General features: G+C 45.4%; 2 protein-coding genes across 2 annotated transcripts in view; one reads left to right on the plus strand and one right to left on the minus strand.

Moving 5' to 3' along the window:
* The window catches only part of EHD3 (EH domain containing 3), a 31,320-nt gene extending 23,493 nt beyond the window's left edge, over window positions 1-7,827 (minus strand). The window contains exons 1-2 of the mRNA XM_005500368.2: window positions 7,216-7,827; window positions 181-357 (exon numbers count right to left, since the gene is read on the minus strand). Coding sequence (XP_005500425.1) covers window positions 181-357; window positions 7,216-7,442 — 404 coding nt within the window. The 5' untranslated portion in view covers window positions 7,443-7,827. The remainder of the gene's footprint in view (window positions 1-180; window positions 358-7,215) is intronic.
* Window positions 7,828-12,283: 4,456 nt separating this feature from the next.
* Window positions 12,284-25,376, plus strand: part of CAPN14 (calpain 14) — a 29,614-nt gene continuing 16,521 nt past the window's right edge. The window contains exons 1-8 of the mRNA XM_065058648.1: window positions 12,284-12,437; window positions 16,214-16,578; window positions 18,985-19,054; window positions 20,008-20,126; window positions 20,964-21,100; window positions 22,227-22,401; window positions 23,125-23,190; window positions 24,506-24,591. Coding sequence (XP_064914720.1) covers window positions 16,348-16,578; window positions 18,985-19,054; window positions 20,008-20,126; window positions 20,964-21,100; window positions 22,227-22,401; window positions 23,125-23,190; window positions 24,506-24,591 — 884 coding nt within the window. The 5' untranslated portion in view covers window positions 12,284-12,437; window positions 16,214-16,347. The remainder of the gene's footprint in view (window positions 12,438-16,213; window positions 16,579-18,984; window positions 19,055-20,007; window positions 20,127-20,963; window positions 21,101-22,226; window positions 22,402-23,124; window positions 23,191-24,505; window positions 24,592-25,376) is intronic.

Consider the following 25,376-nt stretch of genomic DNA (forward strand, 5'->3'; position numbering starts at 1 on the left):
CCTAGGCATTCCTGCTCCAGCAGGGGGATTGGACTAGATGATCTTTTGAGGTCCCTTCCAATCCCAAACATACTGTGACACTGTAACACTGTAATGCCTTATCCCTTTAAATTGCTAAGCTGCGCTGCTTATTGGGTTCTGGCTTTATTCTCCAGAGCAACTAAGTTCTTGAGTACTGACCTGTTCAAAAAGGCATTGCCAAAGGCGTTGAGTTTCCTGAATGGTTTTTTGGGATCCACCACCAATGCGTTTCCAGGAACAATTCCTTCCACATCTCCTTGCATAACTGCTATAAAGGAGTCAGTTGTAGGCTCTGGTCCAATCCTCATCCCTGGGAAATCCTGCTCCAGCAGGTACCTGCAGGCAAAAAGACAGGGTGTGGGCATGAGACATGAGCTGCCTAAGTCTTAAAAGAGTTGTACTGAAGATTGCAATGTAATTATGAAGCTGAAGAATATGGATCCTTCTGAGACTATTTTTAGCACTGTCACCAAATCACTTGATAAATGTCGTGGCAGCTTTTCTACTCAAGATCTCCATACTTAAAGACTTCTTATTTCAGGTGGATTAAGAAATTGAGAAGATTACAGCTGCTGGGAAGAGATTCGCATCATGTTTGATCATTTTGTGTATTTAATCCTCAAGACATTTAGAACAGACTTAGCATAGCAAAGAAAAAAACACCAGTTCACTGCAATCACAGAGTTAATCCTAAAACCTTACTGGTCTCTTGTGCCAGTATCAATTATTTCACTGCTGCTCATTTCAACAGACTCATCCAACTAATGTGCTTAGCCTCCAGTTCAAATCAGTCGCTTAAATGCCAACTTCTCCTGTACTTGACTGTTGAAGTCTCAAGTCTCCCTTCCTGTGTGCTTCTGCAACACAGCTACACATCTACAATACAAACTGCTCAAGCATATTAAGCATATGTGGGTGGCAGAGTATATCCCAATATTTCATATCAAGCTAAACAGCACACTAAGCACAGCAACCCTTATTATTTCCTAAGCTCCTGTCAGCCTCTCTAAAGCTATGGTTTAGAAAATTTAATGAAAAGATACTCACCTATGGGGCTGTAGAACTTTGAATAGGACCCTGGCAGCACATCCTGACCTACCCTGCCAAATTTGGGCTGGGTCAGTGGTGTGCATGGGACAGGTCCCCTTGGCTCATTAAAACACCAAATGCCACCACTGAGGTCAGGTCCATGCCGGGGTGCAAAAAACCATACTACCTGCTGGTTCTACACTGAAAACTAAGACCATTGTGTCCATGTGGCTTGCAAAAGACAGCTATAACTGGCCTAGAATTCAGTATGGAATGGTGTTGGGCCATCTGAGCTGGTGAAAAGCTCTGGATTGTTACATGAGGAACATACAGCTGTCAGGTTATGAAAACATAATACCATGTTGCTTGTTGCCAATAGGTAGCTAGCATTCCTCTTCTGTTGCTTTGACCTAATCTTTAGTAGGCAGAAAGGTAAATATAAAATTGCTGTGATGTTATAAGTAGATTCAGGGGATGGGGAAAATGAAATGGAAGAAGGGCTGAAGATTTTTCATGACTGAGATCAGTGTGTTTAACAACCAGCATTGGTTCACTCAGCTGAGTCTTATCAGAGATGATAAGTTCCTATGTGAGTGACTAATGGACCACTGGCATAAAGGCTTTTAATAACTTTTCTGGGGTTCTTGCTTTCACCATCGTTTTAAGAGTTAATCACCATCCAGAGTAGTTGTACTAGTTCAGCAGGAGTATTTATCGACACCATATCAGCAAATGCATCTTCATTTCCCAGTGGGCAAGGCCAAATCAATCAGATCTAGAGGTAAAACGAGAAAGGGCAGGGCCAGGATATACTGCAAATCACAGCTGTTTCTCTGGTTTGGTACACCTTAATGATGAGAATGGCTGCAGCAAGAACAACTCCAGCAATTATATCCACAATTCCCTTAGAAGCTGACTACCTCCTTTATTGGTATTTTAACATGTATTTTCCTGTAACTTCCATCCCAAGTGATTTCCAAGCCCTCTGCTCACCAGGATGGACTTCTCTTAATGGGAGCAACTCCAAAATGAAGCAGCAGCTGTTAGCAGTTCCCAAAAAAGCTGAAATAATCCAGGAAGGATTCCAAGAAGGGAAGAGCCCTCTGACCTATACTAGGATGGATATACGTCCTATCTACCTAAAGCCTATGCAGGGGTTCCTTGAGCTTTCCTATAAAAGTGGATCATTACTTAGCCAAAGCAGACCACAGCTAATGCTGGTGTGTGCTACCTCCCTGGCCGGTGATCACCATACACCTTCCTGGCAGCTACAGTAACTTCTCTCTAGCTTGTAGCAGCCATTTTTCTCCCACCAATTGCTCTCTAGGCTATCATATGTTCTTGGCTCCAATTTCTGGAAAACTCTTTACACCGAAACAACCATTTGCTAGGTTAGAGGCCACTCAGCCAGACTTGAAGTTCAGGCCTCCTGGATAGCAATTTGAAAATGTTAGCCCCTGATGGACACTGCTGCAATGCTTGTCACTGCTATTAGCTTCCCTCTGCTCCTGCTTCCTACTCCGCTTTTGATCTGACATCATAGTATATTTAAGAGTGATATGCAGATAGGCATTCATGGAATCCATAGAAAAATCCCCAAGTTCTCCCTTTGCAAATACTAGAGAGAAAAGAAACTGGTAGTGATAACAATTGTCAAATGCAACAAGTGAAGTGCTTTTGAGCACCCAATGCCAGGTGTCAGCCTTGCCAGAACAATAACCTGTTTGTTTTTTACCAGTTTGAGATGCAGATGTAATATGATAGGTTTTGGCCAACAGGAAAAAAAAAAAAGCCTGCGGGTTTTGTTTGTCATTTATAGACAAAGCTTCCGAGAAAGTCTAAGCAACAGTCCTGCATACAACAGCAATACTACTCCTCCAGCCAGGCTGCTTGAAATAATTTTATCACAGCTCCACTCAGCCAATGTTTCAAAGTATTTCTGTATTTATTTCTTGCATGAGACTTAAACAAAACACCACAACAAAAAGCACTCTCATACAGAAGCAGCTACAAGCCAATGTTAATTGACTTAATGTGCAACAAGTAGTATGAAATCAGAGAGATGAAGATTTGCACTGCCTAGCATCAGAGCATCTATTTTAAGGAAGGCTGCTCTGGGAGATTCGGGTATGTAGTGCAGCAGAGTGTCTGCAGCACAAGAATCCCATTGTACGCAGGACAAACACAAGGGGATTTATTGACACTGATGAGGAAGGCACTTCTGCTAGGCAGTGACACAGGCTGCCTCTGCTAACAGAAGCAAGCTAGAGAACACATGCAATTGTAACAATTGTGGGGATTTCTGGGAGAGAAGAGCAAACAATAGCTGCGGAAAACACCAAATAACAGCAAGCAACTACCCCTGCCAGCACAGCATTCCTTATACTGAGCCACTGAACACCATGAAGAGCCTGGGGGAGTGACCTTCTGCCAGACTGGGGACACCTGCAGAGAGTGCCAGGCAAGAGGTGAATGGTTTTCCATAGCCAATCTGCTTTTTGGAGAAGTGTCTGGCATTGGTATGTGCTCAGGAACACCAGGCTGTTTGCCCTATTTCAGGCCTGTGTCCCCTCCTGGTGAGGGGAGAGGTGAGAGAGAGGGCAGGAAAGCTGCATTAATGCCAGCCTGGCTTGGGGTAGCTTTCCCAGGCAGGTTTGGAGCAGCACAGGAGCCAGGCCAGGACATCCCAGGCTCTCCAGGCAGGAATGCTGCAGGATGTGGGGGAAGGGGTGGTTTGCTGGTGATGAGTCACACAGGAGCTGGGCAGGATGCTGTGTGTGGCAGCAGAGGTGATGCGGAGCGGGAAAGGGAAGAAGGGCAGAGCAGGAGGAAACAGTGACAACTGCCTGGTAAAGGCAGAGCTGAAAGGTTCAGGGCCACACAGGGAGGTCACACCAAAACACTGCATGTAGCCTGTGATAAACAGTCTGCAGAGGCCAGGACATGTAAATGATTGGCTGTAGGAGGAAGGGGTGGCTACACCCAAAAAGCAAGCCATGTTGACAGTTAGTGGAGCTCTGGCAGGCTCATTTATTTTATTAGCAGGATGGCTGGACAGAAGCCAGGATTATTTTTAGAAAAGACCACAGCATCTGAGTTAATTAAGCAAGTAATGTTCTGTCCTGCACTCCCACCCTCTTACAGGAAACATAAAAAGCCATAACATTGCAGAGGCAGGCTCCAGTGGCATCCTGCTGAGGCTGTCAGATATTCTCAGGTAGAGGTGTTGCCTTGCCCTCACTGTTTTTCAGACCCTGGCCCTGCAGATAAGCCTCAGCCAAATGTATGCTGAGAAGAGAAACAGGATGATTGAGAACAGAGGATACAGCAGGGAGCAGGAACAGAAAAACTGCAGTTAGTGACACAATATCTTCCACATAGCAAGGTAAGGCTCAGTTATCTGGGTCCATAAAAGCAGGGGAGAGAACAGCCTGGCTCCACTGAAAACAAGACAGTGCCTTGGTCTCACTCCCCTGGCTTTGACCCACACAACTTGCCTACCTCCTCCCTGCCTCAACCTCCAGTCATATTTCTCACTGCTGACCTTGACTGCCTTCTTTCTGCCATCACTTCCTGACAAGCAAGAAGCCTCACTGCAAGACACTGCAGCTTAGGTGCTTCAGAGCCTTGCATTTCTTCCTTGTTCCCCCTCAGATTCCCCAAGAATGAGAAAGCTGTTTGGGAGATAAATCTACCTTTGGTAGGTGACTAAGGTCCTTTGTCCTTTATTTTAATGGTGTAGTGGGATTCAGGTGAACTGGGACCAAGCTCATTCCACATGAGTGTTTAATGGTGCTAAGTCATCTCCCTAAGTTGCATGGCAATGCAAGGAGGATGCAATAAGAGTGGATACACAGGGATAACACTAATTATCCTGCAATCTGACAAGATTATGGAAGAGATGTTCAGAGGCAGTTTCTTGCTTCACTCTAATAGCAAGACATAATGGTTGTTTCCTCTCCTGGTTCCTCCCCCAGTCCCCTTTAACTCCTCCCTGCTCTCAGTTTTAGCTCCCACTTGCCTTCCCACAATAACTCCGGATACTAATCTGGTGCTTATCCCAGCTCTCTAATGACCAGTGCCTGCAAGCTCACCCTGGAAGCCTATCAGGAGCAACACTCAGTTTTCTGGCACCTCCTGCCTTTGTTTGGTTGGGAACATACTGGCACAACAGACCCTCATACTCCTCCTACTGGAAGAGGCCCTGGGGTTCTCCAAGAGTTCTCAGCTTTCACCTTCTTATCCACTATTCTACACATAGAAAACTCTGCCTTCCTGTGCAGCCTTCTCAGGTCCATTTTGCATTCCTGGGAAGCAGAAGCTCCTGGTTTCTTCTGCTTGACCACAGTCTCTGTCTGGACAGGCTCATCCCAGCCCTGTACACAGAGAAGGCTGCGACACAAGGACACATAGACATGAAATGCAGTGGACAGAGAGGCTCAGATCAGCTTGCAGACAGGAGAGCAAAGGGGCTGGTACCATCCAACATGAGTGAAGATTCAATCTGCTGCTTTTTCCTGGAACATGTTTTAGGCACTCAAACTTCTTGCAAAAGGAGCTCAGGCTTACAGGAAAAGGACTTTACTGAACAGAAAAGGGCAAAGGCAGGAAGTCCCTGCCAACAACAGCATGCAGGTGAGACCACAAGAAAAGCTGATGCTGGCAATCCAGAGAGAAGCATTAGTAAGAGATGCTCTAGTTACACAGCTAGCAGCCTCAGGCATGGATATTTAGCAACCTCCTTGTGTTCAGGGGAAGTTCTGCTCTGAGGTGTCAGCAACCAAGAGGACAGAAAAAGCCTTTCAAATACATTTGGTACCAAGTCACCAAACAAAGATCTGGGGTGGAAACAGACACCTATATTATCCAAGCTAGCATCTCTGTTTTTTTAGGAGCTACCCCCAATTCTGTGCCAAATACTACTTAAGGTCATTCATGCCCCTTTACCATCTACCTGACCTGCTCACAAGGGAAAAGCCTTTTCATTCAAACTCTGTTTGTCAGGTGCATAACAAGGTAGCAGAAATGCATTCTGTTCTTGGCTCCTGGCCGGGGCATTAAGCAGCAGGAATATTACAGCACACACACAGAAAATAAACTTGCATTTCTCAAGGTCACTCCTGAAGAGGTAGAGCAAATTTGATTCACCTTTCTCTCAACAGCTCCCTCCTCCACCAAGAAATACTGGTAGAACAAAGGGCTGGCTATTTGTGGCTTGTATCCAAATTTACACTGGGGTAATTCCACATATTTCAACACAGCCACACCAGAAAAGGCTGGAATTTAACACTAAGCTTATGAATCACATAGGAAACGCAGACAGCACAGCTTCAGCTATGATCCCAAGAGAAAGGCTGCTGCAAGTTGAAATAGCAATGTGGCTGAACAGAGATCCCTGCAACCAAGTCCAGCTGAAAGTTTAACCCTCTCTTCGACAATTTCACATCAAACCTGCTTCTGGCTGCTGCCTTTACTTTACAGTTATGAACAAACTTGCTTTTCCCAGCATCTCAGCAGAGCAGGACACAAACAGGGCTTAGTTTTTGAACCCTGAAGATGGGCAGGTCTCCCTTGTGCACGCACACACTTGATCACGCATGCTTCTCAAACTAGGCCCTGAGCGTTGTTTCTGAGGGAAACAACGTTTCTGTACAGGGAAAGAAAGAAAGACACAAGCAGGAGACACAGACCAATTCAAGCACCCACTGTAGGTTTCCTTGGCCATAGGTTGCCCTGCTGCCCAAAAGCTAGATGAAGTCGGAAAGAATGGCTGTTGGAGGGACTACCCTGACCCAAACGGTCATGGGGACACCCTGCGCAAAGCTTCCCACAGCCTTTGCACTTTGAGCGGAGAAGAGTGACTCACGTCTCCACTCTCATGCCCTGCCAGCCTCCTCAGCCCTGCCCTGGGCTACTTCTTGCCACGTCGGTGTTCCATGGGACATCTCACAACATCCTGTCCTTGCGAAGGAACCCTCTCACAGTTTGAATGGAGGTGGCTTTTCAATTGAAGGGTGTTGATGGGCACCAGGGGCAGGGAAAAGGGAACTGAAGAGGGATCCAGGTGTAGCACGGGTACCAGAGACCCCTTCTGCCCACCCCAGCCCACAGGCATCGAGGGTGCGGGCACACAGGGAGGGAGGGAGGCAGGCAGCCGGGTGTTACCTGATGAAGGTGGTCTTCCCAGTGGAGTACTGCCCCACGAGGAGCACCATGGGCTTGTTGTCGAAGTCGGCATCTTCCAGGGCCGGCGAGTGGAACTCGTGGAACTTGTAGTGCTCTTCCAAGGGGAGCAGCTTGGTTTTATAGAGCTTCTTCAGGCCCTCACTGACCGTCTGAAACACCTCGGGGTCCTTCCTCCGGCGGTCGTCGGTGCCCAACCAGCTGAACATCTTGGGGCCGCCTGACGCCAGCTCCGCAGCGACCACCGGGGCTGGGGCGGCGGGCGGGGAGGCGCCGCTGGGCTGGCTGGCTGCGGGCGCGGGCTACCCCCGCATGCCCCCTCAGGCCGGGCGGGCGGCGGGGACTGGGGGCGGCCTGGCAGGCCTCGCTCCCCTCCGGAGCCCACCCGCGAGGGCCGCCTGCTGTTAGGCGACCCGCGGCGGCGGGGCGGTTGCAGTCAGAAAAACGGTCCCCGCGCGGGGCTAAAACAGCCGCGTCTCCTCGTAGCCTCGGCTGAGCGGCGCCGGTGGACACCGCCTCCTTTCACGCCGCCGGCAGCCGGCGTGGGCATGCCGCGGAGGCAGGGCGGGATGGGCGGGCGGTGGCGGCGGCAGCGCCCTCCGAGAGCGGCGGGCGGTGTTTAAGGGCGGCCCTGCAGGAAATGGGCCGGCGGCGGAAGTCGGCGGCTCCTGGCAGGCGCCGCCCGTTCTCCCAGGCGGGTGAAGCCGCACTGGGTGACGCCATGTTGAGGAGGGGCGCGGCGGGGAAGCGAGGTGAGGGGAGGGAGGCCGGGCCGGCCCCGCGAGACGCTGCGAGTCACAGCGCCACCTGCGGGCCGCTGCAGGGATTTGTGGCACGGCCGCCATTTTATTCCCCTTCACTTAGAAAGAAACCACAAAGTGTGCAAATCTGATGAGGGGTCGGCTGTTTGTGAATGCTGCCACCCCCAGCTGGGTCCCTAACCCCCCTCCCTAAGCTCCCACTCGAGTGGGGGCAGCGCCAGCAGTGCCAAACCGCCTTGGCTGCAGTGCTGCTGTCCCTCCTCAGGGGCTCACAGACACCAAGCTGGCTGTGCTCACCATTTAAGCAGAAGAAATGCACAGTCATCTGGAATATTGTGTCCAGTTCTGGGCCCTCAGTTCCAGAAGGACAGGGAACTGCTGGAGAGGGTCCAGCACAGGGCAACAAAGATGATTAAGGGAGTGGAGCATCTCCCTTATGAGGAAAGGCTGAGGGAGCTGGGGCTCTTTAGCTTGGAGAAGAGGAGACTGAGGGGTGACCTCATTAATGTTTATAAATATGTAAAGAGTGAGTGTCACGAGGATGGAGCCAGGCTCTTTTCAGTGACATCCAGTGATAGGACAAGGGGTAATGGGTACAAAGTGGAATACAGGAGGCTCCACTTAAATATGAGAAGAAACTTCTTCTCAGTGAGGGTGCCAGAGCACTGGAACAGGCTGCCCAGGGGGGTTGTGGAGTCTCCTTCTCTGCAGACATTCAAAACCTGCCTGGACACCTTCCTGTGTAACCTCATTTGGGTGTTCCTGCTCTGGCAGGGGGATTGGACTAGATGTTCTTTCGAGGTCCCTTCCAATGACCGACATAATGTGATTCTGGGATTCTAGGAAAGAAATTTGCCTCTGTCTCCACTCCTTTATTCTTCCAACAATTAGAGTTTACAGGACAGCAGCTGAGCAAAAGCCGTGTGGGTTTTCCAGCTGTGGCTCACAGCTCAGCACATCCCCAGGGCCGTCTGTCAGCCATGGCGCTGCACTGCCGGGCTCTCCTCATTACCCCTGAGTGGCTGGGACGGAGCAGCGATTTTTTTCCTAAAATATCCCCAAATGGCTTTTTCACTTGAGTTCCTCCAGCAGGTTTGAGAAATGTGGCAAGAGACTTGTATGCCACAAGAGAGGACACACACACCCCAAGACACCTGTGGCTCCGTGCGCCAGGACAAGGATGCAGGTCCCTTTCTCTGCACCTGGCGGCAGGAGCAGCCATTTTCCTGCCTGTTCCCATTGTGCTCCCATGTGCTTGTGCATCCCGCGGCATGGCTTGACCCGCCAGGTGTGTGCGAGGGCTCCAGGGACCAGTTTTCTTTTTCTGGGAGAAAATAGCGAGCTGACTGTATTTTCTGAAGGTCAGGCTTCTCTGCTTTCCTGCCAATGCCTGAAGCTAGTCTGAAAGTGGAATGAACGTTTTGAAAGCTCCTTTGGACTGATTTCCCTCGTTTCTGTCGTTTTATAAATGGAAATTTTTTGCTTTAAGAATTTGATGACTCCTTTCCCATGAACACTCCTGTAAATGAAAGGCCCCGTAGAAATCAACACTTTTTGGCAAGAATTCCAAATTTTGTAGGAAAAAAAATAACTTTAATCTTCTAGACAGTTTTGCCATTTAAGGACTGCGCTCCTCCAATGCCGTTCTGGTATTTCTACAGCTATATTTGGAGTCTCTTTGGTGCTTGCTTGCGATATCCTCTGAGCTGAGTAAAGGGCAGGCCAGGAAGCCTTTGATGGTAAATCTCCCCAGGCCACCTTGATGCCCTTCCTGAGCACAGTGAATGGGGGAGGAAAGCACGCGTTCTGTTCTGCAAGCCGCGGGAGCTTGAACCTACAGGTACACAGAAGCACGCTTGTCCCATGTTTACAAGAAGAAGATACATATTAATAATAAATTTGCACTAGTCATAAATATGTTCATCTGATGGCCAAATGGCCAAAAAAAGAGTTTCCTTTCCTTCTCTGAAGACAGCCCCTTTCCTTTGGATTCTTCACCACCAGGGCAGATCGCAACCAAAGCTGAGAGTTTTTATAGACTTTCTGTAGATGACTCACAAACGTTGCACAATTTTATTTATTTTACGGCTTGTTTTCTTCACCATTTCTTTCTGGAAAGCTGACTTACTCAAGGACTGTCTTTACCTTGAAGTGCAGAGCTTGTAAAAAACAAACGGAAATAAAATTGGGAAAGGAAGTTTAGGACTATAACTAAGTTTTTCTTTTTGCCAGAGTCCAAATTGAAATTTTTAATCTGTTTTCATTGTTTATTCCTTTTCATTTCTTAAACAGGGATGTGTTAATGGCTGGTTTTCTGTCGGACAATTGGTCTTATGGTGCAATCTTTAGGCATTTTTAAAAACAAAATTTTACATTTTTTAAATTTTGAAAGCAGAAAAAGAACAAAAGTATATATTTTTTTTTTCCAAGTGATTTTTCATTTAAAATGTCACTACTGGAAGAAGGGCTGTTTTTCTTGAAAGTTTCTCAGTCGTTCAAATGCAAAACCTCTCTCTCGAATGCCCTGCACAGAAACTACTCTACTGCAGTACTCAGGACATACCCATACCTGATACAGATGGTGTCTGTTACTGTGCTCTACTATAGAATTTGTCTTTTTCTCTCAAGCCACAATGGATTAAACTTTCAGCTCTGTAGTTTCTCAGTCTTGTCGCTGCTGTTGGTAACATGGCTGACGGTGACTTCTCTGCATGTTTGCCTTGACCAGGAGAGAGAGACTTGGCTGAAGAAGATCCACTTCTGCTTTGCTGGAAGCGAACAGGGCTGCATGAAGTCACATAGTATTTGCATTCAAAACCAAACCTATTTTTGGGGGGCGAAACACAACATTGTTTAACTGAAACTCATTTCACGTGCAATCAAGTAATGGTGACGTGTGTATTTGCTTATCTCCTGCCTTAGGTTGAATGGGTTTACTTCCTACAAAAGATCATCTGAGGATGGGGACATCAGCAAGTCACCAAGTTTGAAAAGAGGTGGTGACTCAATTGGTACCATAACACTTTGACAGTGTGAAGAAACTTGTGGGAGCAGTGTTGTTTGGTAGAATTCACTTCCTGCCAGTGCAGTTACTGTCACTGTTTGTTCATCACCCATTAAGAAACCCAAATAGACAGTGTCAAAAGTTCAGGTAGTGGTGGGTTCGACAGAGAATATCTGGGTTTATGGGAAAGGGATGGGGAGAGGGGAAGGTACAGCAAGCCCCCAGAAATAAATCAAATACACTAATTTGATAAATAATGGAAGGAGAGTTTCCTCTGGTTCAGCTACATCAAGCTTCTTCACCTCCTGCTGTTGCCACGTGGCCTAGGAAGAAAATAATCTCCACCGTAGTCTTATATCTTTCCTCACTTACTGCTTTGCCTTTACAACTCTGTGTTCTTGTCCTGCCCTCACTGTTCCTCCACATTCACCTGAAATGTTTCCCATCAGGTTCCTCCTGCCATTGTTCTCAGGTGGCTTGGTACGCACACGCTGTCCTTTTCTCTGCCCTTGCCAAGCAGCTCTTAGCCCTTCATTACCTGTGGTGGAATGTGGTGTTGGTACCCAGAAGTGCCACCAGAAATGGAGAACAGGGGATGGATAAGGTATACATGGTGAGTGGGAAGCATGATTGCCTCCGGAGAGTTCACTCCTTACATTTGTATAGCAAAGACAGTGTTTTGTATTGCACATGGGGGACCTGACCTGTCATGTCTGTAATAGCGCTGGAAAGAAAAACTCTCAGAGCCCTTCACCATCCTTGCAGTGCAGAACCTTGGAGCTTTCTCCTGTAAATCCTGGATGGTTTTGACTGTCTCTGTGATAAGATGCTTACTTCCCTCAAACTTATATACATGTTCTTTTTAGAAATTATTCAGATTTGCTGATTGGTAACATGGAGTCATGGCTCCATCTGTTCTCAGAAAATGTGGGGTTTTTGAGATTATTTCCTGTCTGAACTTTTTCTTACCTGAAAGCAGAAATTGTGTTAAAATGTATTAAGACACAGCTGAACGGGTCTTCCTGTTCTACCTTGTCAGTGGTATGTGGAGAGACATGGAGTTTTGTGCTTTGAATAATCAAACAGCTAACTAAACAAGGAAGCTGCTGTCCACTAAAGTGATGGGTGAGTCAAACAATAGTCTGCACGATGGCTGACCTGTTCTTTCCTGTCTTCTGTGGAATATTTTGCATTGGGCTCTTCAGAGATTTTCTGACATTACTCAATATGCTTTTTTTCCACACCTCCTGCTTTTACCGTAGTGCTTGATAGGTGAGGACTAGCTCTCAGAGTTACGTAGGCAAGATATATATATACATGAACACATGCATGCATACAAATACACACAGAGGTAGAGGTAGCATATATACTATTTATAAGAACAGGCATTACTGCCAGTGGAACAGTTATCCTTTGCTGTGAGGACACACCTGGAGAAGGTAGGACATCAAACGCCACGTGCTGTGTACAGGGATTTGGTGCTGGCATTCAGCAGTTGTCTGTGGCCAGCAGAGAGTTGGGATTTTCCAGGGGTCTGAAAGGCCTGTAACTCTGTCACCTCTTCTTGGAGGCACGGTGCTGAGATGAAGCTGTCCTCTAGGATCAGATGGGTGTATTAGTTACATGACATTGCTGGCCGTGCTGAATGCAGCAGCTGCTGCTGTACTTTGGAAGTGTTAAAGAGAAAGGCAAAAAGTTCCCATCAGCAAACATGAGAAGAATGGGTGTGATGTAAAGCAACTAGATGAGCCGGGACAGCTGCCCTGCCTGTCACGGCTCCAAAGCTTCTGCCTGCCAAAGGGTTGGGAACACAGGCTGGTGTTCTAGGTAACACAGATTTTGTGCACCCTTCTTTCAGTTTTGCTGTTTAGGTGTGGTTTGGCTGATATTTGATCACAAAGTATTCTGTAGAGATCAGAAGGTTCATCTGACTTTAATGGGAGCTCTGGCCAATCAAAGTCTCTAATGATTAGGATGATTATGAATAGGGTGTTGTAACCTTAAGTTTTTACAGGCAGATCTTGAGTAAAATGGGTTTTCATATTTCCACTGATTTTGATATAGCTGGGACAATTTACACAGCAAAGAATATGTATTTTAAATCCTCAGTCAGAGTCTTTTAATGTGAATCTTTGCTCAGAGTTGTTTGAAGTTCTGAAAGCCGTACGGGTGTTTTTGCTACCGTCTTGTTGTTAACATCAGTGGGAGGTTCACTGCTCAGCCTTGAAAGTCTCAGCACCAGAAGAAGGTGTTTAGCAACTTTTGGGCACAGGAAATTCAGGGCAAGGTCCTCCACCTGTCTGTATGTTCATTCATTTTGTGAGAAAATGCAGTTCAATGCTTCTTTTAAAGATAGCGCTATTTGCTGAAAAGCCCACAGGAAGAGTGGGAGTCAGCTGTGTGTCTTTATTTCTGAAATATATTTCTATGTTTAGTGAAAGACTTGAGATTGTACCTGCAAGTGCTCTTTTCATGCTGTGTGTTTAGAGACTAATAAAGATTAACAAAGCCTAATACAGTCAGATTCCCATTTTGACTAATGACTGCTAATTTCTGTAGCTAATGTTCTGCTGTATTACGAGAACAGTTGTAAAAGATGGGCCCGCATCATTTGTTCTGCTTACTGTAAAATTTATTATTTTGCATGCAAACATTAGCTCTGTTCCACACAATGAGGAGCGGCTCCTCCGACCAGATACAGATTGTCTTTGTTAAATCAGAGCTGGGCTGAGCTCTGTCAGCTCCAGGTTTAGCCCTCAAATTACCCACTGCCTCAGTGTTGCCTGAGAGAAATCCCCTTGTAGAGAAAGAGGCTCTCAGAGAATTCTTTTATGGTCCAATTACTTTTGCTAGAAGTGGAGGATTTTCTGTGGATTCTTCAGATTCTCATTTTAGGACTTAGTAATGAGGGTACTTCGTGGTATCTAAGATGTTGAGAGAGATCAGAGAAGATCACAGGATGCTAATGTAGTGGAAGGACCTACATCAGAGGACAAACATACTAACTGGGAGAATGTGCAAAGAGTAAAGGATGAAATCCATCCAGCCTACCGGTTCACAGTTTCCATCTAAAGCATTTAACCTCTGTCTGCTACACTTGGCTGCTTGCCATTAGAAATTATAATTGCTGAGAGAGACACGCACACACTCAGCTCCACCCATGCTGGAGGACATGGTGGGGCACACTGATTCAGTCTGGTTCAGTAACGTCGCTGAGTGAAGCACAAGTGATTATCCAGGGATACTGTGCCTCATCCTGTACAACTGTATCTGTTGCCTCCTCTTCCACATGACTGTGGCCGGGCAGCAGGCAGAAGGCTGAACGTGTGGTGGAACACCTTGTAGCTGTCTGAGCACTGACTGTTCACGACATATAAAACGCTTCATTGCCTCTTTTGTTCAACGATTTCCCGGAAATTTGAAAAAGAGTTTAAAACAATACATTTACAGGCAGGCTCAGCTGGAAGGTTTTCAAAACATATAAAGTAGCTGCATCATTGACTCAACACACACTGTTACTGTCAGGACTGTTGGCTTGTTTTCTTGAAAATCAGGCTACGTATTCAGGTGATTTAAACCTCAATTTTAAAAACATTTTTGTTTTCATACTATCTCTTAGTTTCAAGGCCTATCTGTGCAGTTCAGTTCTTTTTTCAAATAAACTGCAGGCTGAAGTGAGAACTGGTGAAGGGTTACAATGATTTTACCTGGCATTGTGGATGTTCTGCACACCCAAAAATGTAATGTCAAAGTATTTGCTCTTCAGTGTAGCTCAAAGTACGTCAATTGCTCACCACTTCTTTTCCTGGGGAGCAGCATATGAGAAATTCTTCTTCATACGTGTTTTGTCTGTCTAAATAAAGTGCAGCCAGTCTCCAGGCTGTTTTCTTCCTCTTTTTTTTTTCTCTTACATCTATCTCTCTGTCTGTTGCTCATGTGTTGTAGCCATGAAGGTCAATGGCTGTAAAAAGGCAAGGTTTTGAGGGAGAGACAGTATTTTTCATCTGGAGAAAAAGCAGGCAAGTTGTTAGGCACTTAAATGCTTTTTCGGGTCTGAAATGTCTACTGTACAATAGGAAATTGAATTTTTGTTGCCGGGGTTATATTTTGAAGATTTTCTTTTGGTTGCCCTTGAGGATCAAGCCTTATGGATCAGTTGTAGAGTGGCTTTGTAACAAATGAGGGCTCTGTGTGGGAGGAAAGTGCAATCTGTGGCTGTATGGTTTCTCACAGGGAACACCAGTGACCTTCAACTTCAATGGGAATAACAATCAACTGATTCCTAGCCAGGACCAATTTCCCAGGGTGCCCGGGGCAGTGATTTTGAGTCTCAGAAAGCCTCCTCTGCAGGGAAGCCTTCCAACTACTGTATCATTATGACATGTGAACCATTTATTGAACTTTGTATCCCAATTCATTTTTTCAGTCCACACTGTAATGAGAAGGCTATGATTATGATCATCTTGTTACCACTGATGGGTGTGATTTGCCTGTTGAGATTTTAATCATGGTTTCTCCCAGGAGTCTACCACTTGCAGCAAAAGGTGATGGCTGCTGATGTTTAGCATAGCTGCTAATATTAAAAAAAATGGATATGAAATCACTCTCTTCTGTTTTCCGTGAGGGGATGAGAAACATTTGTCTTGAATGTTACAAGAAAAAAAAATATCTCAGCATGTGATTTCATGTGTGAATCTCTGGTAATCAGCAAGATGGAATGTGATCTCTTGGGAGAGATTGTATCATTCTTCAAAACAAGGCAAAAAGGGCAAAATAACCATTGGGGGTTGTGAGTAATGACTTTGTAACACCTAATGTCTTCCATTTTGCTGTTAGCCTTTGGTTTATCTTGCTATTTTTCTTTTTTGGGGAGGGGAAATGTCCACATGCCAGAATGTGGTTGAATAAAGACTATCATTCATGTTGCAACAGGTTATGAAAATATCCTGGAAAGCCTAAGTAGTCCAGAGAGAGGCTGAGAATAGCCATGTCTGTGGCATCAAAGCCTCAGTAAAAGTCAATGAGGTCACTCATTTTGATTTCACTCAGATCTACAGCAAATGTAAAGCCTTCAAAATGCAGTGATCGTTGCTAGATTAGAATTGGATGGGTCCCTCACTGGTGCCTGGGAGTGCCGCCCCCATCCCTCCCTCCCGCTAGTTAAAGAGAAAATTTTAAAAGCCATTATCAAATTGACTTTTTACACTTATTTTAGTGATCAGGAATTCTTTTGGAGAAGACACACCTCATCCCAAGAAACAAGGAGTTTCCAGCAGGACTGTGTAGGGTGAAGATCCCTGCAGAATTCTCAGTGGAAAAAATTATCCTGACATTGCTGTGGACATCACCATGCCTTTTCTGCCATGCTTGAAAAAAAAGAAGTCACCAGTGCCTTTAGGCAGGAGTATTTTTCAAAAACACACCCCACCCATCCAGCAGAACTACCAAGCCTTGCTGGAGATGTGCTTGAAGAACAAGTGCCTGTTCACAGATGACAACTTCCCTGCTCACATCAGCTCTATTGGAACGGGAGCACTGCTAAAGAAACTACCCCGAAATTTACGGTGGAAGAGGCCACATGTAAGTGACTCATGAAAGAGTATTATTACAGCTGATAGACAGCAAATAGTGTTGGGATTAAGCAGACTACTTTTAGACTTTAATTTATGTGTGCCTTAATGCCTCCAGAGATTACACTTATTGTATCAGCTGACATTTTGGAAGCTGGGCTACATGGAGTTTCATTGTTGCCTTTGAAGCATTTGTTGCCACAAATCATAACCAGCTTTGTTCAGTTTCTGTCCATTAACACTTGGAGCATGCAGGGAGAGCAGGCAAAGGGAGTGGGGGGAGTCTGTGTCCTTTGACCTCACAGCTCTGATGATCCCACCATGATTCTGTGATAACAGTTCTCATGACTATGATACCTCTCCCCAGAATTCAAGATCTTGACCTTTTAAAAGATTTCTGAGTTTCTAGACAGTTCTTAGCCTTTGACCCCTCTCCCATGGACCACGTAGTATTGTGAAGCTGGAGGCTGCTACTTTCATCTGCAGTGGCAGGTGCCTCATCCTCTTGCTGGGCTGTTTTTTTCCTGCTTAACTGTTTAGTCTATTGTACTTAGACCACTATTTTCCCAGCTCTCAAGGTTGAGCTTCTACTATTACCAGTAATTAACCAGCAGTCAGTAAGTTGTTTTTAGTTCTTGGCCCTCTGTTTTCTACTTGTGCCCATATTTCCAAGGCCGTTTTTGATATCCCACACTCAAACTGAATGTCACAACAAGAGACACCTGGTTGCAAATGCTGGTCACAGAGCAAGTTCTCATAACAAATGGGGAGATAACAAGTCTAAGGACATTAGGACAAAGGCCTGGCGCAGTTAGATAAGGCCTGTTACTAGCAATGGAAGTTCTGTTCTTACTGAGCCACTGAGCAATGTATTGACAATCACATCTTCCTGGAAGGGATGCACAGTGTTACCTGAGAATTTCTCTAGCACTGACTCCTTATATTACCCTGTCTGTAAGGGAATTCTGAGAGGTAGTAGCAGATAGCATGGCCTAGCTAAGTTATTTTCCAGCTGTCAGATTTAACCAATTTCTTAGAGGGGCTGAGTTTCTGCAAAACTCATGAAAATCACTGGGAAAGTAGAGGCACCTTTGCAAAGACAGTGGGAGAGCTTGGGAATGGCAGCCCTGGTTCTCAGAGTTTCGTACATAATTCGATCACACAGATGGTTTGTTTTAAGTCAGCATCTGCATGTGGAGGAAGAGCACAGTCCTCAGTGGCCTGAGCTGGGTTGTGCCAGGCACAGTGAGTGAGGAAACTCTGTGAGCACAGAGGTATTTGGGAGGGAAAGGTCAAGGTCAGCATGAGTCTTGGCCTCTACAAAGCCCTTCAGGTGTCCCTCTACCCTAGAGATATTGGAATGGACTAGAAACCTCCTCTGTCTCTCAGTCCACAGTTCTGCTGCTCTAAAACTGCCTCATAAAAAGGCTGCCATTTACTCTGGATGCCAAACTTAGCCCAGCAAAGGCACTCTGAGGAAGGATGCTGTGCATTCGTCAGTCCCTGTGCTGCAGAGGAAAGGCTGAAAATCTGCCATTCAGCCTGCAGGTTTGTGGCTTGCTGCATCTATGACTGATGGCCTGCAAACTGAACACCCAAATTCACCAAGGATAGAGTGTCTAATTACTAACTGCCTTCTGAGGGTTTGCTGTTTCTCCACTACTGCCTGAAGGGGAACTCAACAGGATGAAAATTAGCTTGAGCAATTTGTGGGTCATTAGAGTGGAACATAAGTTTGACACTTAGTTTATTAATTTGATTCCAGAGGCACTTGTGAGAAGAAAAAAAATAACAACGTAATTTCTTTTTGGACAATTATTCACAGACCCACTCTTGTCACAGCAACAGGAACTTCTGTAGCAGCCATCAGTTAGTCTGTAGCTCAATTGTCAGTGAAACCGTACAGATGCCAGGCAGGTTAGCTGAAAGTTTTAACAGTTATACTCTGCCATTGTAGCCTCTTTTGGCTAAAACCTGTCAGCAATGACAGTGGTGCAGGGTTGCCAGGTCTGAAGTGTTGTCTTCTCAACAAGGTGTTCATGGAGAACCATAGTGATGCATCTGAGTACCAGCGGCTTATGTCAGAGGCCAAATTCAATGTAGATCAAACACAAATGTATGCCCAGCCTTGTGTCAGGTGAGCCACAGCATGTGAGCACGCTAAAGTTATCCCTGAACCAGAACAATGTCTCCTGGGACAAAGGGACCTGAAGTATTTTGAAAGCTTTGAACAGGCAGAGAAGTGGTTTGTGTCATATATCCATGACATTTTTACATCCTGGACTAGGAACTCCCTGGATTTCCTATCTTAGGATATTGCAGTTCTGCAGACAGAAGTCCTCGACTTCAAGTTAAACCAGCTCATGTTACTGACTTGACTCTCTCCCTTTTTCCTTTTTTGTTGTGTGTTTCACAGGCTTTGCACAGAAGTCCAGTATTTTATGCAGCAAACAGAAAGCAACTTGATCTCTGTCAAGGACTGGTGGGTAAGAAAGCTTCTTTTATAAATATTTAAGTATTCTTATACAATATACCATTTTATGTGGAATTTTGGCAGTATAAAACTTGGCATAGAAATAGAAAGTATGCATACCCTTATCTCTTCACTTGGCACAGTGTGGAAGAAGCAATCACTAGGTTTGGATAGGCTCAGTAAAATACCTGGCAAACTTTGAGATGGGATTTAAGGGATGAGAGGTATCTGCACAAGCTGAAATCACTGCTCTCGGTGTTGCTTCTGTGCATGCCAGTGCTGCCATAGGAAATGATCCTGTGCTCTTAGTGGTCTAATGTTGCTGCTTAACAACTGAACAGAGACCACAGAAGCAGGAAAAGCCGAGACTTTCACTATCTTTGTATCTCAGGCTTAGTGTGAGTGCATTCTCTTCCCAGCTTTGCCTGTGCATTTTTATGCCTGTGTTACCTAAAGTAAAATGATATATTGTCATCTGCAAAACAGGTAGAGGCAGGACTAAAGTAATTTTTGAGTGCTTTAAGCCCTTAAGCACAAACCCTCATAAGTAGAGTCTTGCACATGAGATCCATTTGAAACTATTTTTGTCTTCTGAAAAGTTAATGTTTTCAAAGAAAAAGGGACAAGTGTTTTTTTAATAGTGTGCCTTTACAGAGAACAGAAGAAAAACATGCAATGTCAGTAAAAACACAAAATGTTGCCATTGAGACCTATTTCTTGCTAAATTTCTTATTTAACCAAACAGTATCCAAATGAAAAGATCATGAGAGAATAATTATAAACCAATCATGGTTTGGTTAAATGAAAGCACACATCTGGATCATCTTATTTTCTGTGTATGATTTGTTATAATTTTAAAGACATTAGCACAACAGCTCTTTTGCTAGGATCTCAGTGGTGTTTCTGAACTTGGCTGACAACTCTGGCTTTTCAGCCAACTGCATGTGTCCGTTTGTCTTGGCACAGAGAACTGCTGGTTCCTGGCAGCCCTGCAAGCCCTGACGTTTCACCAGGACATCTTGGCTGCAGTCGTCCCACTAAACCAGAGCTTTGAGAGGAAATATGCCGGCATTTTCCACTTCCGGGTACATCTGCTTCCTCAGGGTGCGGGGAAATCTTCAGAAATCCTCTGTCATGTTGTATCACACCCTTAGACAATTTGTACGCTGTTCCCCTTGGCCAGGGGAAGGGGCCAGAGGGTATCCTGACCTGGAGGATGGCCCATCACCCCTCCCACGAGGTTCCATCTGAATTTGAGGAGAAACTTCTTTCCTTTGAGGGTTCCAGAGCACTGGAACAGGCTGCCCAGGGAGGTGGTGGACTCTCCTTCTCTGGAGACATTCAAAACCCACCTGGACACCTTCCTGTGTGATCTGCTTTAGCAGGTGGGTTGGACTAGATGATCTCCAGAGGTCCCTTCCAACCACAACCATCCTGTAATTCTGTGAAGCAGTGCAGGCAGTGGATCAACTACAAACCAGACTGAGAATATACCCTCACTTGGCCCTTCCCTCCAGTTGTGCCCTACCCATATTTTAATCCCAACAAAACCATTCTTCCATAGTGGCAGCAGTCAGCAGGGCTTATGCATATCCACTCCAACCTTCTATCTCTTTGCCCAGCTCTTGCTGTAATTCTGCTACCCTGCAATTAGGAACTTTTTCCACAGAAGCCCATCTGTGCCTCATTTCACTTCTCAATCCTTTTACACCTGAGACAGGCTTTGTTTTCTCCTCTGGCAGGGTGGAGCTGAGGAGCTGGTGCTGTGGGTGAGTCAGCACATCTCCCTGACCCAGAGCAGCCCTCCCCTGCAACACAAGCAGCCCCTCATGTGCCCACAGCTAAGCTATCTTGCCTTTCCTGTTGTTTTAAGGGGAGGTCCCTTCCAAGGGAAATATCAGCTCATTCCTTTCCTCTGACAGTTCTGGCACTTCGGTGAATGGGTTGACGTGGTGGTTGATGATCGCCTGCCTGTGAACGAGGTGGGGGAGCTGGTCTTTGTTTCCTCAGTCTATAAGAACGTGTTCTGGGGAGCCCTTCTGGAGAAGGCATATGCTAAGTAAGTGACTAATTCCAAGTTATGCAAATAGACTCTCTAAAATATGTTGGTTGGTGCCTACACAGTTTGTTCTGGTTTATAAATGCATCTCCTAGGCCTTGCCACATTTGGAGTGTAGTAAGTGCTTCTCATCTTTCTATTATTAGACAGTAGAAGCTGCTACTGCAGTAGCTGTTATCAATCCAGGCCCTTGAGTTTAAATCCAAGGGTTTAGGAGTAGGTGTGAAAACAGACCTATCCTGGGGCATTGTCCTCTGAGTGTTATCTCTGTTTGGAGTGTATGGCTAGGGTGATGCCTGCCTTGTAAATATTGCAGAGGAATGGAAGGCCACAGATAGGGATTTTCAAAGGTGAATGATTTCTGATGCCTCCTTTGGTATATTATCTGTTTGAGAAACTTTCAAGGAGTTTAACTGTGGGGGTCTGCTAAAGCATTGTGCTTCAGTTTTGGTAGAAATTCCTGCTCTGGGCTCTCCCAAAGCTGAGGCATTCAACGAGTCACATGGCCCTGTGAGAACACTAGCTTCTCTCTGGGGTGTTTTGTCTAGAGTGGCTTATCAGGACTAAGAAGAAAGCAACAAGGCATAACTGATGGAATTTGTTAATTTGGGACTGAAATAATCTCTACAGAGCAGGGAAAAATCCTAGTTAACCTTGAGAGAAAGATCATAGTGAAAGAGAGAAAGTTGAGTTATTTTCATCTGGTATTAGAGCTAGAACAAAAAGACTGGGGATAGCTGTACTGCAGCAGTAAAAAAATCAGATTGGAGACAGAGTTCTCAAGGTAATGTGCTTCTCAGGGCACTATATCTTAGATACTGTATACTGTCTGGTAACAAATTCAGGCAAATCATCAAAGAAGTAGTGATGGGCATGTTCTCGCTGCTGCGCCGTGAGGGATGGCAGTGAGTGAAAATTCTCTTTCAGACTATGGCAAATCTGGGAGGCAATTTGCTAGATTCCCTTCTTCCTAAATGCCAAAGATTCTCTTAAAATTAAACATGTGTTATAGCCTTCCTTTTGTTTCTGCAGACCTTTATTGCATGTTCTTACTGTCACACTGTTCACAACCTATAGTCTGTGACGATAACCCCAAGATTATATCAATGTCATTTTTTTTTGCTAGACTCTATGGCTCCTATGAAGATCTGCAGATTGGGCAAGTTTCGGAAGCCTTGGTGGATTTTACAGGTGGTGTTAATACAACAATCAAGCTCGCAGCAGCTCCTCCTGATCTGTGGGATATTCTGACAAGAGCAACCTACAGCAGATCTCTTATGGGCTGTCAGACACATTTAGGGGTGAGACTTGGAGTGACATCAAATAGCTTCACAGCAAAAAGCCTTTCCAGACCTGTTTTCCTCTGCTCAGCTAGTTATTATGATTTGTGAAATATCAAAGCTCCCACACTTGACTTTCTGTAGAAATCAGGATCTTAAGATCAAAGTTTGCACATGGATTGATTCCCTTCTGCTCTCAGCTCCCTGTTATTATGTTCAGGAACTGGTTTATCAATTAAAGAACCTCTATTAAATACAGACCTACTGCATTTTCCTATTTTTTAAAATGCATTTTCCATTTTTACAGATGGTGCATTGAGGCACAGGCACTCATGGAATATGCTTATGTGTAAGGCAGAGAGGTGTGCACTTCAGAACATGAATTCAAATCTCGGTTTCCAAGCCTTATGCTAACACTTCAGCAGTTGGGAAACACTACAGTTCTGCATATCAAAGCTTGACCTCCTGGACTTTTTAGAAGTGATACGATCTCTAGTCAAAGATCCACAATTTAGGAATGGACCTTCTCAATCAACCTCCCAACTCCAAACATGCTGCAAAATGTGGCTGTTAGAAGATCAGATTTTTTTTTAAATTTATTTTTTTTCAGTTCAAACCATTCTCCATTTGCTTTGACAGTCATTGCTTACGCAGGTATAGGTGTCTGGTATTGGTATGAGTTGGCTGTGTAGGTAGGGATAGAATGAAAAATGTTTTTCTTCTGTTTCTCTTCCTTGTTTACAGACAACAAAGGTGCTGAAGAATGGGCTTGTTGCTGGCCATGCCTACACAGTAACTGGAATTAGAAAGGTAAGAACAGCTATAAAGTCCTGGGTGCAGGTTTGTGTGGATGTTAGCAATATTTATTGCAATCATAAGTTCAGCCCTAAATGAGGGCAACTGCAGGATTGCCTCCCCCCAGTGCCCTTCTCATAGTCTAAAGCTAAAAGAGAATGTTCTTTGTAAAGATTCACTTCTAAGTGAATCTTTCAAGTAGTGAAGGCTCTGGGGAGACCTTATTGTGGCCTTTCAGTAGTTAAAAGGGGCCTTTAAGAAAGATGGGGACAGACTTTTTAATAGGGCCTGTTGTGATAGGACAAGGGGTGATGGTTTGAAACTAAAGGAAGAGAGATTCAGGCTAGACATGAGGAACACATTTTTTACAAAGATGATGGTGAAACACTGGCCCAGGTTGCTCAGAGAGGTGGTAGATGCCCCATCCCTGGAGACATTCAAAACCAGGCTGGATAGAGCTCTGAGCAAGTGAAGATGTCCCTGCTCATTGCAGGTGGGTTGAACTAGATGTCCTTTGAAGGTCACTTCCAACTCAAACTATTCTATAAGTGTGTCAATTTTAGTATCATAAAGGACAGTGGTTATAGATCAGCATATCTTTAAGGGTGGGAATGATTCATAGGGCTCTGTTGAGAGCATCACCTAATAATGCATCTTAGCTGTTAAAGAGGAATGGCCTGGCCTTTGGCCATGATGGGAGGATGAGCTGGAACCTGCTTGGGCTCAAAAGCCTTCCTCTGAAGTCAGAGGAGAGGCCATAGAGCAGTAAAGATGATTGAATAAAAGGGCCAAAATGTGAAAAACTGTGGATGGCAATGTGAGTCAAGGCTAAAGTACAGGAACCAAACTGGGTTTCTGTGCACAGAATACGAGGTGGACCCCACTGATCTGCACAAGCATCATTGGGACTCCCCTAAAGATATCCATCTAGAGGTTTGGGAGAGTAAAACAGTAGATCCCAAAGAGTGGATGTTACACATAGACTTTATCAGAGATCTGTCTGTTGGTCTGGCTCCCCTGGTGGGGTGAAGAGCCAGGGAGGAGTAAGGGAGTGAGTGAGCACATGGAGCTGATGTGAAGTCAGCTGTTTTGCTGTATGCTGCTAACAAAGCCTCCAGCTGGCCTGGCTCCCTCTTCTCCCACCGTGGCATCCCAGTTCAGGAGGCACTAATCTATGTGGTCACACCATAGGTTGCATTGGGCTTTGCCACTGCACTGGGGTAGGGCTTAGCTTTCACAGTAGTACAGTCCTACCCCCCACAAGCATAAAATGAGCAGATGTTAGAAAGGAAGAGGAAACCTTGGTAAACAGTGTTACTGTTTTCTGCAGGTCACCTGTCAATATGGGCCAGAAAACCTAGTGAGACTGAGAAATCCATGGGGAAAAATTGAATGGAAAGGAGACTGGAGTGACAGGTGAGTTTAAAAAAGGGAAGGTCTGATGCTGAATGGGAGGAAAAATTTCTTGGAGGAAAGATGCTGCCACCTTCAGGCATGATTAGGTGTTGAGAGCCACATTAAGATTATACTTCTCCACCACATAGTGCTCACGTAGTTGGGCTCACTTCACACATGCGGCTTCAACAAGCTCGGTTCTGCTTTTCCATTCACTGGATGCCAAAAGAAACATAATATGAACATCAAATGCTGACCGTGTTGCTGTGATCTGGATGGCATGCCAAGTGATGGATAACCGTAACAGCATGTTTCAGGGCATACAGCCCTCCGCAGGAGGGACTGTGTGAAGTCCTCCATGGGCTGCTTTTGTTGGAGTTGGGTGGCTGCAAAGGAGTGCTCCATCCTGGCTCTTTGGGAAAATACAATTGGGTATGAGATCAAAGGAAGCAACTAGTGAGGCAAATGGGCCCTATATTTTCATCTGCCTGAATTTTTTGGTTGGGATCCATGAAAGACAGTGGTTTGAATTCTAGAACCTGAGCATCTGTAGACTTGTGTTTTATTCCTCTTGGAAGTGGAGAATGTTCTTTCCTTCCTTTGTTCCCTACACAGACCCTGTTTGCTGAGGTTCAGGGGTAGAGAGGAGGGAAGAGCACAGAGAGGTTTTGGGAATGCAAGGGTCTTCCACCTTGTCTGCAAAGCAGTAACTTCTGATGCGTGTCTGTCACAATGACAACATACCAGCTGTTCCTGTTGAAGAGCATAATGAGCAACATACTGTAGGCCTGCCTTTTAAATGACTC

The sequence above is a fragment of the Columba livia genome, chromosome 3 (genome assembly GCF_036013475.1).
Source record: "Columba livia isolate bColLiv1 breed racing homer chromosome 3, bColLiv1.pat.W.v2, whole genome shotgun sequence".
Taxonomy (NCBI): Eukaryota; Metazoa; Chordata; class Aves; order Columbiformes; family Columbidae; genus Columba; species Columba livia.